Source organism: Acinonyx jubatus, chromosome F2 (genome assembly GCF_027475565.1).
Source record: "Acinonyx jubatus isolate Ajub_Pintada_27869175 chromosome F2, VMU_Ajub_asm_v1.0, whole genome shotgun sequence".
Lineage (NCBI taxonomy): Eukaryota > Metazoa > Chordata > Mammalia > Carnivora > Felidae > Acinonyx > Acinonyx jubatus.
The window spans coordinates 3,380,755-3,398,615 of NC_069394.1; the positions used below are offsets into that span (position 1 = coordinate 3,380,755).

Below are 17,861 nucleotides of genomic sequence, written 5' to 3' on the forward strand. Positions count from 1 at the left end.
GTAGTTCTGAACATCAGCGATCCCTTCTGTGGGTGCTTGGTCCCCGGGGCGGAGGGGAGCCTGGCAGGGGGAGGGGGCGGTGGGTTGACACTTTAGGGGTCTTGCCGGGCCTCGGCAGGGGCGTTGAAGTTTGAGCAGCGCGCCTCGAGGGGGTTAGAAAGTGGCGCAGAGACACACACCCTGCGGGGTGTGGCGCCCCAGGAGGGGAGGCTTTCTCCCGGTATCTGCTGTCCCTTCCCTCCCTTCCCCTCTCCTCTCCTTTCCCCTCTCTCTTCCTCCTCCCTGCGGCCCTCCGCGTCTCTCGTAAAACCCGGAGCGGAGCCCGGGCCCGGACTGGCCCCGCGCATGCGCAGGAGGATGCCGGCGCGGCCGCCGGTAGGAAGCGCCAGCTCTGAGTAGGGGGAGCGGCCGCAGAGGCTGCTCGGCTCCGCCGCCCGCCAGGCCGTCGGCTCCTGCTCCGGGCCCGGGGCGCCGGCTGTGTAAGTGCGAGGTGGGGGGCTCCGGGCCGGGGTTCGGCCGGCTGCGGGAGGGCTGCCTGTGTGTGGCGGCGAGCGACGGCGCGAGTCAGCCCGCACCTGCCCGGGCCGGGGTCCAGTTCGCACCCGCCCCAGCAGCACACGTGTCCAGGGCCGCGTCCGCACCTGCCACCCTGGGGTCCCGGGCCCTGCTCTCCGCGGCGCGCGGCGGCGGCCCCTTCCCCTCTTGCGCCGAGCCGGGTCTGGGGACCCCCGGCGGGCGCCGGTCTCTCTCCCGGCTGGGCGCCCGGCCTGCCCGGGGCTTCCCCCCTGTGCCTGCCATCCTGGCTCTGCGCGGGGTAGAGAGTGCCTCCGAGTGAGCTCGGCGCCCGCAGGCGCTCTTCCCCGGGATGAGATCTTCGCGTGGTCAACTCCGGCTGACCCCACTGGGGTGGCGGGGACAGACGCGTGCCCGCACTCTGCTTGCCTACGCTCCTTCTCCCTCTCGGGAACCGCCGGCACAGATGTCTTTTAACCCACGGTTTTCTGGTGTTCAGACAGGGTGCTTGTTGAGTTCCTATGTTTTTTTTTCTAGAGAGAGGGATTAAAATGTTGAACAGGGCTCGGTTTAGTTCAAAATGAACTGAAGGCGTGGGGCTGTGACATCCTCCATCCATCACCGCCCCCCCCCCACCAGTTTAAACTAGTGACTGGCAATTTTTGAAAAATAATTGCAGCCAGTTCCTAATCCAGCCCAGCGAGTGCTTGTCAACATGACACAACAGCATCGGAGGCATGATGTTGGAGACCCAGGAATATTGCCACACTAAAGATCTCCTGGCAGGGTTCTGTTTGGTTTTCTTAAATTGTGTGGCAGACTCGTAGTATAGAGGGAAAAATAGTTGTCAAGAAGTATAACTATTTATTTATTAATTATTATTTTATTTTATTATTTAAATTTTTAAAAATGTTTTTGAGAGAGAGAGAGAACATGAGTTGGGGGGGGCAGGATCCTAAGTGGGGGAGGGGCAGAGAGAGAGAGAGAGAGGGAGACCTAGGATCCCAAGCAGGCTCCAGGCTCTGTGCTGTCAGCACTGAGCCCCACGTGAGGCTGGAACTCACAAACTGTGGGATCATGACCTGAGCCGAAGTTGGACGCTCAACCGACTGAGCCACCCAGGTGCCCCAAGAAACGCAATTTTTTAAATAACTGGTTTATTGAGCTATCACTCACATACCACAAAATCCACCCATTTAAAATGTACAGCCGCATGGTTCTGCTATATTCACAGTCGTGCAACCATCGTCGTATCAGAACATTTTTTTATCAGTTCAAAAAGAACTCCTTTCTCCTTGCTAGCGACTTATTCTCTGGTCCTGCAGCCCCTAGTTTACTTTCTGTCTCCAGGGATGTGCATGTTGTGGGCATTTCATATAAGTGGAGTCATATAGTGCATGGCCTTTTGTGATTGGCTGTCTTTCACGTAGCATGTCTTCAAAGTTCACCTGTGTGGTAGCTGTATCATCAGTACTTTGTTCCCCTTTTATGGCTGAGTAATAGCCTGTTGTTGGATAGACCACATTTTGGTTATCCGTTCATCAGTTGATGGACACTGGTGGTGTTTCCATTTTTTGACTATTAAGAATAAGGCCGCTGCGAACATTTGTGGACAAGTTTTTGTGTGGGCGTATGTTTTCGAATCTCTTTGGTAGGTACCTCCGGGTAGAATTGCTGTTTATACGGTAGCTTTATGTTTAGCTTTTGGGGGAACTACCATGTTGAAGAAATGTAGTTTTGATGTTTTAATATTGTGTTAGATGAGTCTCAGGCACTACGACTGGCTCAATGCTGGGTCTTATTTCATCACCTTCTCCCTTGAAGAAGCCAGTGGAAAAGCATGAACCTGGCACCTGGTGCCAGCTTGTCACTTACCATTAGGAGATGGTGAGCAGAATGACTGAGCCTTACCTCATCTGTAAGATTAAAGACAATAATACTTCTTTCTTAGGATTGATGGGAAATCTCAATAGGGCACGTTATAGAGAGCCCAGTGGATTTCTTTTCTCCAGCTTGCGTGAGACCAGTTTCCTCCTGTGTTAGATGCGTATTTTGAATTTGGGGCAAAAGTGAAGAAGTTTGCTGAAACTGAGCCGCCTCAGGGATAATCCTTGCGTGAGGCTGCTGTAAGGTTTATTGACCTGGGGCGTGGATTTGATTGCTGGCGTCTTTTAGTGCCTTGTTAGAACTGGAAGGGACCCAGAGGGATCATTTGGTTCAGGGTGACTTATTTGTTTAGATTTCATAGATTCGTAAATTCCGAAAAACTGGGGGTCAGAGACAGGCATGCCAGTGTTAGTGTTGGCCTAGATAGGACAATGGAAAAATAACTGCCATCTATTCTCACCAACATTTTGTAAAAACCAGGGTGTTTTAAGGCCAAAAAATGTGGAAGCTCATTACCATCAATTACAATAATAGTGAATATTTGTAAAGCACCTACTAAATTTATGTAAGGTTAGTTTTATTCTGGTTTTTCTCATTTTACTTGAGGCTAGGGAAACGGAACACCTGTCCTGAGACCCGTGTCCAGGACCCCCCGTCCACCCATCTTCAGGTGGATCTGTGCCTATAACACACCTGCCTCTTTTTTTTTTTTAAGTTTGTTTATTTTTTAAGAGAGAGGGAGAGAGAGCGCGCGCATGAGTAGGGGAGGGGCAGAGAGAGGGAGACACAATCTGAAGCAGGCTCCAGGCTCTGAGCTGTCAGCACAGAGCCTGACGCGGGGCTCGAACTCACGGACCGCAAGATCATGACCTGAGCCAAAGTCGGACGCTCAACCGACTGAGCCACCCAGGCGCCCCTGCACCAGCCTCTTTTGTGTCTCAGTTTTCTTGCTCAGAGAAGAAGGCATTGCAGGACTAAGCAGCATACCCTGCTGACAGAGGACAGGTGCAGAGGCGAGGCTCTAAAACTACTTGACCTGGGGACGCCTGGGTAGCTCGGTTGGTTGAGCATCTGACTCGATTTTGGCTTGGGTCTTGGTCTCACGGTTGGAAGATTGAAGGGCCCGCTTGAGATTCTCTCTCTCCCTCTCTCTCTCTCTCTGTCCCTCCCCCATCTCTAAAATAAGAAAAAACCAACCCCTCCCCCAAGTCCTCCAAAACTAGTTGACCTGCTGACAAGTAGGCTGTAAGCTCCTTGAAGTTGGACCTTTTCCCTTTTTCAACTGTTTAGAAATTTTAAAATACAGACGACAGCAAAAGTATATGTAATGTTTATGTATAGTTTAAACAATGGCAAAACTCCTGCCCCTGTGTCTGCCATTCAGCTTAAGGAATGGGACAGAACTACTACTTCTGAAGCCTGCTGTGTCTCTCTCGAACTGCACTCCTCTCTGCCATGCAAGGAACCACTACCCACATTTATTTTTCTTTCTTTTTTTATAATATGATTTATTGCAAATTGGTTTCCATACGACACCCAGTGCTCATCCCAACAGGTGCCCTCCTCAATGCCCATCACCCACGTTCCCCTTTCCCCCACCCCCCATCAACCCTCAGTTTGTTCTCAGTATCCAAGAGGCTTTTATGGTTTGCCTCCCTCTCTCTCTGTAACTTTTTTTCTCCCTTCCCCTCCCCCGTGGTCTTCTGTTAAGTTTCTCAAGATCCACACGTTTTTACAACATTTCATCAGCCCCAAAAGAAACCCTGTATTCTGTTAGCAGTTGTAGTTGTATCTGGTCTTGCTGTTGGGGAGGGGGACACATGCCCCTCCTCAGTAGTGATTCTTGGCTGTTCTTGACAGTCTATATATATATATATATAGACTTCCCGGTAGGAAGTCTAATCAGAGTAGCATTGAATCTATATACCAGGTTGGGGAGGATTAACATCTTTCTTCTCTTTGTACTCATGAATATGTGTGGGACCCTGTCTTTTCCTCTGTACGGAGCCTGGCATGTGGGAGGTTGTCACTAAATGTTGGGCATGTGAATGATGAGCTTTTACGCATCATTAATGTCAACCAGAGCCCCTCACAAAAATGAAAACTAAACCTTGGTGAAACTACACGACTCATGGTCACATAGCTTGACAGCCAGGGACATACTCGAAGGACTTGTGCCTGCCTTCATGTCCTCTGCCACCTAATGGGCTGGCAGCATCCTTTTTGCTGATAACGTGGGTTACTTGGCTGCTTTAAATTTCATTACTTCGATCTTATCTGTAGGTGGCTTTTCTTAGGTGGGTCTAGGTGTGATGTGTGCACATGTTAATAAGGATCTATATTTGGGAGAGCTCATGGCTTGTATAGAGCCTGGCTCAGAGTGCCCGCTGAGCCCCTGCAGGAAGTGGGAACGCCATAGCAAAGGCTGGGATTTCCATCGTGACTCAAAATTCCCAACTTCTGTAACCTGTGACACCTCGATTTTGGGTGCAAACATACTGAATAACTTGGTGACACTTCACCGTACAGCACTGTGGAGAGAAGGCCTGTGTGCTTGTCCTTGTCTTTTCTTTCTTTCTTCTATGCACTTGTTCTCCTGGGCCTTGTGGACACTTCATGCCTCCACAGCGCCCAGGACTTGCAGGTGCTGCCGCGACATGGTCCTTGTCCGTAGGGCCTGTCCACGGTGCTTGTCCGTAGGACCTGTCTGCATGTGGTCCTTGTCCTTAAGGCTTGTCCTTGTCCCTAAGGCTTGTTCTTGTCCTTAGGGCCTGTCTGTGGTGCTTGTCCGTAGGGCCTGTCTGCCGTCCTTGTCCGTAAGGCTTGTCCTTGTCTTTGTCCACAGGGCCTGTCCTTGTCCTTGTCGTAGGGCCTGTCCATGGCACTTGTCCGTAGGGCCTGTCTGTGCGTGGTCCTTGTCCGTAAGGCTTGTCCATAGGGCCTGCCACGGTGCTTGTCCTTAGGGCCTGTCTGCGGTCCTTGTCTGTAAGGCTTGTCCTTGTCCTTTTCCATAGGGCCTGTCCATGGTGCTTGTCTGTAGGTCCTGTCTGCGGTCCTTGTCCGTAAGGTTTGTCCTTGTCCTTGTCCATAGGGGCTGTCCTTGTCCTTGTTGTAGGGCCTGTCCGTGGTACTTGTCCGTAGGGCCTGTGTGCGGTCCTTGTCTGTAAGGCTTGTCCTTGTCCATAGGGGCTGTCCTTGTCCTTGTCGTAGGGCCTGTCCGCGGTGCTTGTCCATAAGGCTTGTCCTTGTCCTTGTCCATAGGGCCTGTCTGTGGTGCTTGTGCATAGGGCCTGTCCTTGTCCTTGTCCGTAGGGCCTGTCCTTGTCCTTGTCCGTAGGGCCTGTCCGTGGTCCTTGTCCGTAGGGCCTGTCCGTGGTCCTTGTCTGTAGGGCCTGTCCACTGCCATTCTGGGCCTCCCTTCGTCTCTGCGCAGTGAAGGCCTGGACCAGATATGTGTTTTGCTGTTGCTTTTAAAGCCATGCCTCCTTTTGAGAAACAGAAAACCTTAAATCTCTGCCTTCGGCCCCGGCCCTTGAGGGCTTGAGAAGTCTCCCAGGGACTGCCATACCTCTCTGTTGAACGCTGTGGTGGGTGTGGTTCTTTCTGAGGCAGCGTGGAAGAGAATGTTTGGAGAATGCCTGCTAGGAGGGGTAGGGGGCCGTGTGGCACCTGCTGTGGGGCTCGGGCTCAAACACTGCCTCTCAGGGGGGCTCTCTTTGCCTCAGGTCCTTCACCAGTAGAGTTGAGGTGGTGTTACGGAGAGATTTAAGTGAGATACTACACATATAAACCATTTATGTCCTGTAGACTGGAGTTCAAATCCAGATCTTCTGATTCCACTGTGGTTCTTCTCATTATGTCCTGCCAAGGGGAAGAGGGAGCAGTTCAGTGGTTCCATCGGCACCTGGCTAGGTGTTGGAAATAGACAATGAGAGACGCGCTTTTTCTGCAGGACCTCGAGGCCTAGGCCGAGAGCTGTGGTATTGTGATAAGAGCCGTGGTGGCCGTGTGCAGGAGTCCAAGGACAGATTGTAGCCCGTGGCTTTGCATGGGGCTTACCCGGCCTCCCCGGTTGTGAGCGTCAGAACCACCATATCCCAAGGTGGGCCGACAGCCTTCAACACCCGTGCACCTCAAAGTCCCCTTTCTCTCTTTGGGCAGGGTCTTCAAAATGAGTGTCCCTGACTACATGCAATGTGCCGAGGACCACCAGACTCTCCTCGTGGTGGTGCAGCCTGTGGGCATTGTCTCGGAAGAGAACTTCTTCAGGATCTACAAGAGGATCTCCTCCGTGAGCCAGATCAGCGTGCGGGACTCCCAGCGGGTGCTCTACATCCGCTACAGGCACCACTACCCACCGGAGAACAACGAGTGGGGCGACTTCCAGACCCATCGCAAGGTCGTGGGCCTCATCACCATCACAGACTGCTTCTCGGCCAAGGACTGGCCTCAGACCTTCGAGAAGTTCCACGTGCAGAAGGAGATCTACGGCTCCACGCTCTACGACTCCCGCCTCTTTGTCTTTGGGCTGCAGGGGGAGATCACGGAGCAGCCGCGCACCGATGTGGCCTTCTACCCCAACTACGAGGACTGTGAGGCGGTGGAGAAGAGAATCGAGGACTTCATCGAATCCCTCTTCATTGTGCTCGAGTCCAAGCGTCTGGACAGGGCCACAGACAAGTCCGGGGATAAGATCCCCCTCCTCTGTGTCCCGTTTGAGAAAAAGGACTTTGTGGGACTGGACACAGATAGCAGGTAAGTTTACCTAGGGGCCCAGAGGCTTCGTGATCGGGCTGCTTCTGGACGGCAAGACGGGATAAGCAGATAGCAGAGTTTCACTGCAGTGGGGGGGTGGACAGGTGCAGTCTGCAGTTTTCAGACTTGTAAGGATGGGCCAGCCTTCTGTTAAGGGAAATCCTTGCAGGGTTAGTGTGTACTCCTCCTCCCCCATTTCAGACACCTTGTGGGACCCCCTGAGCTGCTGTCCAACATGGTAGCCCCTTGTGGCTTGTGAGTACCAGAGAGGTGACCAGTCTGAGCTGAGATGTGCTGTACGTAAAACGCACATCAGGTATTGAGACTTAGCATGGAAAAAAGAAAATATCTCATTAATGTATTTTTTATTTTTTTAATGGTTATTTATTGTTGAGACACAGAGAGATGTAGAGCATGAGAGGGACAGAGAGCGAGGGGAAGAGAGGATCCGAAGTGGGCTCCGTGCTGACAGCAGAGAGCCTGACGAGGGGCTCAAACTCATGAACTGTGAGATCATGACCTGGGCTGAAGTCAGATACCTAACCGACTGAGCCACCCAGGCGCCTCATTAATATTTTTACATGTCAGATGGTAGTATTTTACGTGTATTAGGTTAAACAAAATATTAAAATCAATTTCAGTAGTTTTTTACTTTTTAAACTGCGGCAACTGGAAGGAAAGTCTTATTTCCGTGGCTCACATTTTATTCCTATTGGATAGCACTGCCTCAGCGCCCAGTTTGAAACTTTGATTCATCCTTGTCTCTTCGATTCATAGATAAGATGCCAAAGCAGGAGAGGCGCCAGAGCTAGGAGCTAGCTGAGCTGAGCAGGAAAGGAGGTCTGGCCGCCCAGGCTGGGTGCTGCGCATGGGTCAGGCCCCTTCTTCCTACGATAGCCACAGCATCTGACTCCTCGCTGACAGTCAGCCTAGACAAGCATCATCAGGGTGTCAGAAACACCACCAGGGACTTCCCAAAGAGCTCCTTATACAGATGAAAGTGTGTTCACATTCTCTGTATTAGAGGGGGTGTTGGACAGAGCAGGAAAAGATCAGGCTTCACATTTCCCCTGAGATTCAGTCAACAACTGAACTTTGCCCCAGAATTGCAGGTTAGCTCTCTGTGCTGTTTGTTCCCCCAGTCTGTCCCCTGCTCTGCTTCCCTGTGCTGTGGCCATTGTGTCCATGCACGGAAGAGAACGACGTGTGATAGTTTGCCTAGAGGAGGTCCCCTTGAGTGAGGGAGAGTGTCGGCTTCGTGGCCTTGGGCACCTAGTCTCTTAGTCCCCTTCTTCTTCTTCTTCTTTTTTTTAATATTTATTTTTGAGAGAGAGAGAGAGAGAGAGAGAGAGAGAGGGCAAGCGAGCAGGGGAGGAGCGCCAGAGCGATCCATAGAGATCAGAGTGATCCACAGAGATCAGAGCGATCCATAGAGACCAGAGTGATCCAAAGAGACCAGAGCAATCCATAGAGACCAGAGCGATCCATAGAGATCTAGAGTGATCCGTAGAGACCAGAGCAATCCGTAGAGACCAGAGCTATCCAAAGAGACCAGAGCGATCCATAGAGACCAGAGCCATCCAAAGAGACCAGAGTGATCCATAGAGATCTAGAGTGATCCATAGAGACCAGAGTGATCCAAAGAGACCAGAGTGATCCATAGAGATCCACAGCGATCCATAGAGATCAGAGCGATCCAAAGAGATCCAGAGTGATCCAAAGCGGGCTCTGCACTCAGAGCAGCGAGTCCGATGTGGGGCTCAAACCCAACTGTGAGATCATGACTTGAGCCAAGGTCAGACACTTACCTGATTGAGCCACCCAGGTGCCCCTTCTTCTCCTCCTCCTCCTCCTTCTTTTTCTTCTTCTTTTTTTTTTTTTAAAGTTTATTTATTTTGAAAGAGAGACAGAGAGAGCATGTGCACACGAGCTGGGAGGGACAGAGAGAAGAGAGAGAGAATCCCAAGTAGGCTAAGCACTGTCAGCACAGAGCCCAATGTGGGGCTCGATCCCACAAACTGACATGAACTGAGCTGAGATCAAAAATCAGATGCTTAACTGACTTGAGCCACCCAGGTCCCCCTCTGTGTCCCTTTCTGTAGATTGTGGATCAGGGTCTCCCGGGTGAGGCTTAAGTAACCCAGTGTGCATGCTGGCAGAGTGCCCACTGCAAAGTAGGTGGTCAGTAAGTTTCTTGAATTTACCTAAGGTCAAACACTGCCCTTCTGCTTGTTGGTAAGTTGGAGGAGAAATTGTCACAGAACCGAGAAAAACCAGGCCCTAGGCCAGCCCTGTGAGTGGGGAGCACAGAGTAGCCCAAGTTCCACCTGCCTGTGGTGCTTTGCAGGGTCTGGGGTGGTGTTCATTTCCTCGCCACGCACTTTTAGTGGCCTAAGGAAGGGGCAGGCATGTTGCACCTGTGACCTGTGCTCAGTCCTCCTGGTGGCCCTGTGGTCTACATGCTGGTCCTCCCCTTTTACGCCTCGGGGCCGGGGTGGCAAGGTGTAGGAGCTGGTCAGCCACGAGGGACAGAGCTATGGTGCCCACTGAGCCCTCTCCACAGCGGTGCTCCGTGGGGCGGGTGCCCTGGCCACTGTCCCTTACCACATGGGGCTGCACCGTGCACACAGCCCCTGCACTCCCCAGCCGCAGCGGCCTGTGGTGTGGGCATGGACTGGCTTGTCCCTGCCGCCCAGACCAGTGGGGGAGAGGCTGAAGCCTCAAAGGCAGCCGGGAACCCCGCTCTGACCCCATGCCTGGGACATCCTCCTTTGCTACACGAGGCACCAGTGACATATTTTAGTCATCGACTTCTTGGCTTTGAGGTTGCAGACCCACCAGGGAATGCCAGCTTGTTCTTGCCCTTTGAAATCTATGCTCATGGTTTGAAGGGAGAGACAGGACTGTCTTGGGCCACTGCCTGGCACGTGCCGGGTAATAATATCAGCAAGCATCGAGTGAGGGCCTCCACGTGCCAGGTGTGGCTCTAGGCCCCGGAAAAGCGGCAGTGGATTGAACTGGCCTCCCGGTGGGTCCATTCTGCTCTGAGTGCTGTAAACACTCAGCTCTCTTTTGACCTCAAATCAAATACATTCTTCTATAATCTCTGCTAACACTGTTGCTCTCACTGCTGTGTAGCGGGTTCCGTTCCTGCAGCTCTTGTAGGAGCGTCCAACTGAAATGAGATCGTATTCTGCAGCTCACAAGGAAATGTCTAGGTGAAGGCCAAGTTTCGGTTGGTGCACTGGCCACATGGATAGGCCCCGTGGCCGACTCGGCTGAGTGCAGGCCCCACACTTCCCAGTAACGTGGGGTGCGGGTGTATTTTACTTGAACATCCCGTGTGCCCCTGGCCTCATGAGAGCCCATTGGTAGGTTCCTGGACGTGCAGTGTCGTAGGTGTGAAAGTTATTTTTGTTCTTGTGTGTTTCTAATTTTTGCTTGTTCCTCTTTCTTTTCTTTTCCTTTTTTTTTTTTTCTGTCATACCGCCCTGTGAGTATGTTGTTGGGTCTGAAAAGGTAGGCTGTGAACATATTGCCTTGCAAACAGCTAGATTTCCCTGTGTGCTGCCTCCTCATTGCCTTTACTGCTTTAAAAAACCAAAACTTACCGCTGCCTGGATCCGTATTACTCTGATCATGTTTTTATTTTTGAATCATCTTATTAAAAGATTTTTTTTTTTTTTTTATTGCTTTTTTAGCACGTAACCCATGGGTGTTTGATATCTGTTTAAAATATTTGCTTTGGGGAACTTGTTTGGTCTTCCTTCGCATTTGGTGACAAACGAGCCCTGATTCATCTTTTTTGTTCGTTTTGAAGAAGTGAGATGCTAATTGATTTGGGTGGCTTCGCGGGCTTTTCCGCGGGGCATCTTAACCTGTAGAGTCTAAGACAGCGGCCCCTCGCTCCATTCTGGCTTTTGAATGAGCACCTTGGGCACGTGTTTCCTGGCTGTTGCTGTGTGATGTGCATGACGGTGCTTTAGCTGCCGCGGCGGTCGCCGGTGCAGGGACGCGACGGGACGCCGAGGAGGGCACGGTTGCCCCTTGCCCACCCCCGCAGCATGCTACTGACATCACTTCGCCTTAGCATCTCTCCCTCATAAAAGGGCAGAGACTGTCCCAACGGTCTGCACCGGTCTCATGCCCTTTTACGACAGGGACTGTTTCTAAGCATTAGGAAAACGTGGCCTTCTCAATAGCTGGTTCGTTTGGATCTTGTGGACACGGGGACCTCTGTGGTTGACCACAGCTGACTTTGTGTGTTAGCCAGGAGGCATGCAGAGCCGGGTCATGGGGTTCACCTGAGCGGTCGAACGGGCCCTTACTTGCAGCAGCCTTTACTCTTCATGAAACCCTGTGTTGGTGAGAATTAGCCGTTTCTGTGTTTGTCGAGGCTCACGTCTGTCACTGAAGGGCGTGTCATTAGTTTGCGGCGGGGGAACTCCAGCAGTTAACCAAGCTCGATCCTGGAGGGAGAACCTGGGGCTGATCCAGGTCCTTGTGTTCCCCCGCCCCGGCCCAGCTCCCCCGGGGGGGAGGTTTTGCCGCGGCCACCGTGCTGGCCCGGAGGCCCTGATTTCTTCTTTAATGCTCTGGCCCGAAGGGGAATACTTTTGTCCTTCATTTACTTTGCCTCAGTTGAGACTGGCTGGACTTTCAGAAAGAGTCCCTCATGTTCCGGGGTGGGGGACTAAGGCAGGAGTGCGGTGTAGCAAGTACGAGAAGCCGTCCGCCTTCAGAAAGGCAGGGCAGGGATGCTGTGATGGCCGGGCTGTGCCCCGGAACACGGGACCTTTCCTGTTGCTCCCTAGGCCCCAGGGGACTGGTGTAAGAGTGGCCTTGCCCGGCCTCCTCCCTTCTCACCTGCTCACCTCTGGCAGGTAGGTGCATTCAGCGGGAGCTCTCCCAGACCTCGGACCCTTCAAAGTTCAGACTGCGGGACAGCCATGAGCCTCTTTTTCTGGGCCGTCTTCTCGGCCTCCTGTGCGAGACCACGTGCCTTCCCTGAGTGTTGGTGCCAGGAGAGCCCTCCCTCTCTTCAGAGGGCTGTGACACTCAGCGCACGCCTGCCGTGTCCTGCACTGAGGTATACTTAGGGACAGCAATGTCACGGCTCGTCACTGGGCCGGGGGCGGGGGGGTGGGGTGAGGAAAAGAGGAAATCAAGTGAGAAAGTCAGGGTTTTGACCTGAACAGCTGGGCGTGGGGTGGGGCTGTCTGCTGGGAAGGACTGGAGGTACCTGCTGGGGGTCAAATTCCGGAGCGAATGTTGGACGTGTTTTTACATGCCTGTATTCGTTCGATATTCAAGTGACCGTTTCAAAGAGGCAGTTGGATTTATGAGCCTGGAGTGCAGGTGACAGTGGACTGGAGAGACACCCTGGGAGGTGTCGGTATGTGGCTTGTGTTTAGAACCAAAGGTGTGGGTGAGCTCACCTAGCGAGGTGTAGACTGGGGCGGGAGGAGGGGCCGGGGCTGTGACCGGTGGGCTGGAGGGAAGCCCGGTATGTTATTCAACGTACCAACTGGGATTTTGGGAGCTGGCGCCATTTATCTTAAAAGTGCTGGAGGGCAGGGCAGCTGCTAAGGAAGCCCGGGGCGGGGGGGGGGGGGGGGGGGATGGTGTGCTGGACCTGTATCCCGGAGGACCGCTCCTGCAGCAGGAGGGTGGAGGAGAGCCCCTGGGACCCAGAGTCGCATGGGGTGGTGGGATAGAGCCGCGCCGGTCCTTGAGGGAGGGCGCAGAGGCCTGAGGAGTCGGGGCGTCCCAGACTCCTGGTCTGTCCCATGGAGCAGAAGGCACGTTGGGTAGGGCTCTGCGGGGACTGGGAGCAGGAGCTGACCTGTAGGATTGGTGGATGGTTCTGGAATAGTCTTTCCCCCGCAAAGACTTTAAAAGAATCTCCTGAGTACGTCGATAGTGACTTTGGAGGAAGCAGTTCTGTTTTGACCCTCCTAAGGCTAAGGCACGATGTTTGCGGGTCCAGAGAAGAGTGAGGGCCTGTCACGGGGCTTCTGTCGCGAGGGGGAATAATGCCAGTTTAAGACGGGAAGGGGGCAGGGGAGGGGGAAGGTGCCGATTAGTCCCTACGTATGTCACTCAGCACCGTGGCAGTCTTCGCACGCTGAGCCACGTGTCGGGAGTTGACAGTAACGCTGCTGGAGGTGGGAAATGTGCGTTTGGATGCCGGGTCCTTTTCCGGTTGGAACGGAGAACACAGTGGTGCGTCCTGAACTTCTGTTCCGTTGACATTGTTGTCTAATTTTACTCAGTAGGGTGAAAAGTCCCTGCATGTTGGTATCACGGTGAGATGTTTTCACGGGTATTAAGTGGAAGTTTTGTTGCCCGTCAGGTCCGGTGGCTTGTGACACACACGTGAGAAGCCTTGACTTTGGGGCTTGGGCTGTGTTTGCTTTTTGTTTAAAATTTTTTTTTAATGTTTGAGACAGAGAGAGAGAGCACGAACGGGGGAGGGTCAGAGAGAGAGGGAGACACAGAATCTGAAACAGGCTCCAGGCTCTGAGCTGTCAGCACAGAGCCCGACGCGGGGCTCAAACTCACGGACTGTGAGATCATGACCTGAGCCGAAGTCGGCCACCCAACCGACTGAGCCACCCAGGCGCCCCTGGCTGTGATTGCTTTTCGTTCCTCCCTTCTCTGCTCTCATCCTCCTCGTCTCCCCAGATGCTCTCAGAGAGGCCCTGCTTTTAATGGGGTGAATGGTAACAGTGCGGTCGTGTTGTGGGGGGCAGCCCGGCCAAGACCTGAGGGACATAACAAGGGGAGATTTCCAGGAGACAGAGGGCTCTGTGTGTATTCTGAAGACGGGATAAGAGCCAGCCAGGTGAAGGGACCATGAGGGCGGCTCAGGTGGCGGGAGCAGCCCGGGTGGAGGCCTGGAGGCTCGTGGGGTTGGGGCTTGAGGAAGGTGTCCTGTGCTGGGGGGCCGGGGGTCCGTGTCCCAGGCTTCAGGGTGGGGGCTGCTCCTGGTGGAGAGGACACTCGAGAGGGCCTGTCATACAGGGCTTCAGAGGAGCTTGGGTTTTATCAGAACTGACAACAGAGGGAGGCAGTGAACGGGTCAGTGGGGAGTGGCCTTTAGGAGAGGGTTCTTGGTTTTGGGTTCAGTGGAAGGAGGGGGTTGGGCCGGGCAGGAGCAGCTCAGTCCCTTTGAGACCCATCCATTCATCTGTTTATTGATAGCAAACGTGCTGCTGAGCGTCCAGGGGAGAGGAATGGATACACAGTAGGAAGCAAAACGTACGTGTCATTTTGGGGCTTACAGATGTCAGAAATTGATTCAGCTAGAATGTTCTAGGAGCACAGCAGGGACGCCTGCCCAAAGTGCAGAGGTAGGAGGCAGGGAAGGCTGTCTTGAGAAGCTGACCATCAAATGAGGTGAGGCCTAAGGAGAGCGTGAAGTAGTGAGGCAGACGGTGGGGCCCGCGGTCACTGGGGTCGGGTAAGGCTGCAGAGCACAGGGGGGCGCAGTGGGGGAGCCAGAACTGTACTGGGGAACCTTGAAGGGTTTGAAGTGGGGGACTGAATCAGATTTATGCTTCGGGAAGGCCGCTCCGGGTGGGCGTGAGTGTAGCGGGGACGGAGTGGAGACTGGCGAGGGGCTCGTTGGAAGGCTGTGGAGGTATCCAGGAGGAGAGAGATAAGGGCGTCTGGTTGGGGATGCCAGGGTGGCATAGGTGTGGAGTTTTCTTATGGGGAGGGCTGGCTTGTTAGTGGGGGAGGGGGGCATGCTAACACTGCGTTGTGGCTGTGAAGGAGACTGGGCTTTCCTCTTCTCTCTCCCCTGCCTTACGTGATGATCTTAGTACAACCCATACTGGGAACAGAAAGACTAAATTCTGGGGTGGCCAAAGAGTTTATAGTGTTTGTTAGAGTTAGATCTGTGAAGATTTAACTTTGTACTGAGATCTGTCAATAACACTCAGTTAGCTAGAAACTTCACGTCTTTTGGATTCCTGTAGGGGTTTTTATTCTTGATATGATGGGTTTCTTGGTGAGAAAAAAATTTAATATAGCTGCGATTTTTCTTGAAAAAAAAACACTTCTCTTTGAAGAAATTTAATATTCAAAAGAATAGGAATATTTAAAAAATGATAAACGAATATTTTGATACATTTTTTTTTTTTGGTTTTCAGTTGATATGGAGGGAGAAGCCTTTGCATTATTTATAGCACATCCTTGCCAATATTTAAGGAGCTGTTGGTGACGCCCCAGGCCCCGCCCTCTCAAGGCATTATTGAAGCTGGCTCTAAAGTAGTGAAGATAAAGGTCTTATTTGCAAAAGCCAACGGCTGGCTTGTGATACGCAACATCACTCTCTTTATAAAATAATAGTAGGTTTGGATTTAAGGAAGTGGAAGGTGATTGATTTTCTAAAAAGCTGAAACATAAACTTTCTCATGCTGTCGTTACAGTAGGAAAATTTGTGAAGGAAAATCCCACTCAAATATTGTCTGAGGGAAATGCATGGTGGAAGTCGCATGTACCTCGTCCCTCTAGGAAATACCTGGCAGGTGTCTTTGAAGTCGGGACTGTTCCAGCTCACATACTGGCAATGATGGTTGCTGCCTCTCAATTACAGAGCTACCGTTGCCTTCTTAGCGGTTTTTTTTTTTTTTTTGTAGTGAGAGGGTTGAATAGTGCTTAGCCAGTGTGATTTGGGGGCAGAAGTCGTGCGTGCTAGCAGTGACACATTTCCGCGCGTTGTGTCTTTTAGACATTACAAGAAGCGGTGCCAGGGGCGCATGCGGAAGCACGTGGGAGACCTGTGCCTCCAGGCCGGGATGCTGCAGGACTCTCTGGTGCATTACCACATGTCCGTGGAACTTCTCCGCTCAGTCAATGACTTCCTGTGGCTCGGAGGTAAGGTCATCTCATGAAGATATCAGACATGTGATTGCAGCAACTGTTATTTGCAGTAAGAGAAAAGAGAAAAATGAAAAGGAATTCCAAAAATGAAGGATGAGGGAGGAGAGGCAGTCGGCTGTCTGGTTGGTGTCGGGGATCGGCGGGGACAGCCCTCCTGCCGTGTCTGCTGCTGTGTCCCCACCCGGGCCTGCCCCGGCGTCCTGCAGGCACCCCCACACACTGTCCTGTATCATGGGCTGCCTTTCCGTGTTCCTCCGGGCTTGTTTGTTTTTAAGCACATCTTGCCCTCTGCTGATGCCATTCCCCACCGAAGTCACCTCCTGCCCTCATTCTTCAAAACCCCGTGTGTACACGAGCTGGTGGACGGGTCAGCCAGAAGTGGTATGTCCACGCAGTGGAATGTCGTGAAGGTGTGAAAATGTGAAAAGTTACAGCACAGGGAGGATAGTCAGTCATACCGTAATACCGTGGAGTGGTGACAGAGGGTGACCGCACTTGTCGCGAGGAGCACCAAGTGACGTATGGAGTCGTCCAGTCCGTGTGGCATACACCCGAAACCAGAACCACATGGTACGTCCCCTGTACTTCGATAACATGAGAGACATAAAATGCGACGGACCTTGATAGCACCACGTAGAGTCAGAGGAGCCGGGCACAAAGGGCCACCTATCAGCTGCAGTGTCCAGAATAGGCAGAGAACCGATTCCTGGCTGCCACAGGTAGAGGTGGCCGTGGAGTTTCTTTTGGGGCTGATGGAAACATTCTGGAGTTAGACGGTGGTGATGGTCGCCCAACTGTCTGTGTACTAACGACTGCTGACTTGGGCACTTTTCAGTGGGTGAGTTTTGTGAGTTACATTTCAATTTGAAAAACTAAAGAAAGGAGGAAAAAACCTACTTCAAAGGATAGCCATTTCTCACCCCTCCAGGCAGTGGGGGCCTGCAGAGTCTCGTCCAGAGCCCCATCTGTTGTGGAGCTTGCCCTTTGTGCTGGAATTGTGTGTTTACATGCGTTTTTCCTTCAGGGACCATCTCCTTGGCGTGGGGTGGGACGCGTGGTCTGTGTGTGTCCATAACGCAGCTTATTGTACATGTTCCATAAACGCTTGTTAAATAAATGTTGTGTGGGTAAGGAGTGAAATCAGTTTCTTTCCCGGAAAGATTAGTCGGGAGGCCTGTGAGCTACTATGATAAATACAAGTCAGAATACAGTAATGGAGTAAGTTCTTTAATGGAAGTTTAGCAATGTGCTCTGGAACCATTAAATATAAGAAATTCTTAAAATGGACTTAAACTCCATAATTCGATTTAAGGGGGCTAGAGATTGGTCGGTGGAATATATCCATACTTCAGGGAGCTGTAACATTAGGGCCCCTGTGGTGGGCACTTATCCAGAAGGAAGGGTCCCTGCTCATGACCCACATAGGGACCAGCTGGGTCGGTAGTGTCCCTGAAGAAGGGTGGGGGGGGGGGGGGGTGGGGCACGGCCTGTGCTGTATGCTGTTTGCCTGGTCCAGTCTCTCACGAACGTGTAGTGCCGTTTCCCAGAGGCTACGTGACCTGTGACATCACCACAGATTGAACGCAGAGGTAGATGGGAGACTCCAACTCGCTGTATCAAGCCGTACATTAAAGACATTTGTAAAAATATAAAACAGTACCAGGCTTCCAACCTATATTTTTGTTTTGGAAAATAGTTATTGTTCATCAATATATAATATATAGTGGGATTATTATTATTTTAAAAAGGAATGAACACATACCTAGTAAAATCTGTTTTTAGTTATAGTTTCAAATATGGTAAATATCTGTCGA

The 17,861-nt window shown here is 52.1% G+C and overlaps 1 protein-coding gene across 8 annotated transcripts in view; it reads left to right on the forward strand.

Annotated features, from left to right (window-relative positions):
* The first annotated feature begins 340 nt into the window (after positions 1 to 340).
* The window catches only part of TRAPPC9 (trafficking protein particle complex subunit 9), a 566,520-nt gene continuing 548,999 nt past the window's right edge, over positions 341 to 17,861 (forward strand). For 7 of the 8 annotated variants that reach the window (XM_053208248.1, XM_053208250.1, XM_053208253.1 and 4 more), the window contains exons 1-3: positions 341 to 479; positions 6,562 to 7,155; positions 15,896 to 16,041. In XM_053208248.1, coding sequence (XP_053064223.1) covers positions 6,572 to 7,155; positions 15,896 to 16,041 — 730 coding nt within the window. In that variant the 5' untranslated portion in view covers positions 341 to 479; positions 6,562 to 6,571. Of the gene's footprint in view, positions 480 to 6,561; positions 7,156 to 10,639; positions 10,675 to 15,895; positions 16,042 to 17,861 lie in introns of those variants that run through there. The other variant, XM_053208254.1, reaches the window with a different exon arrangement.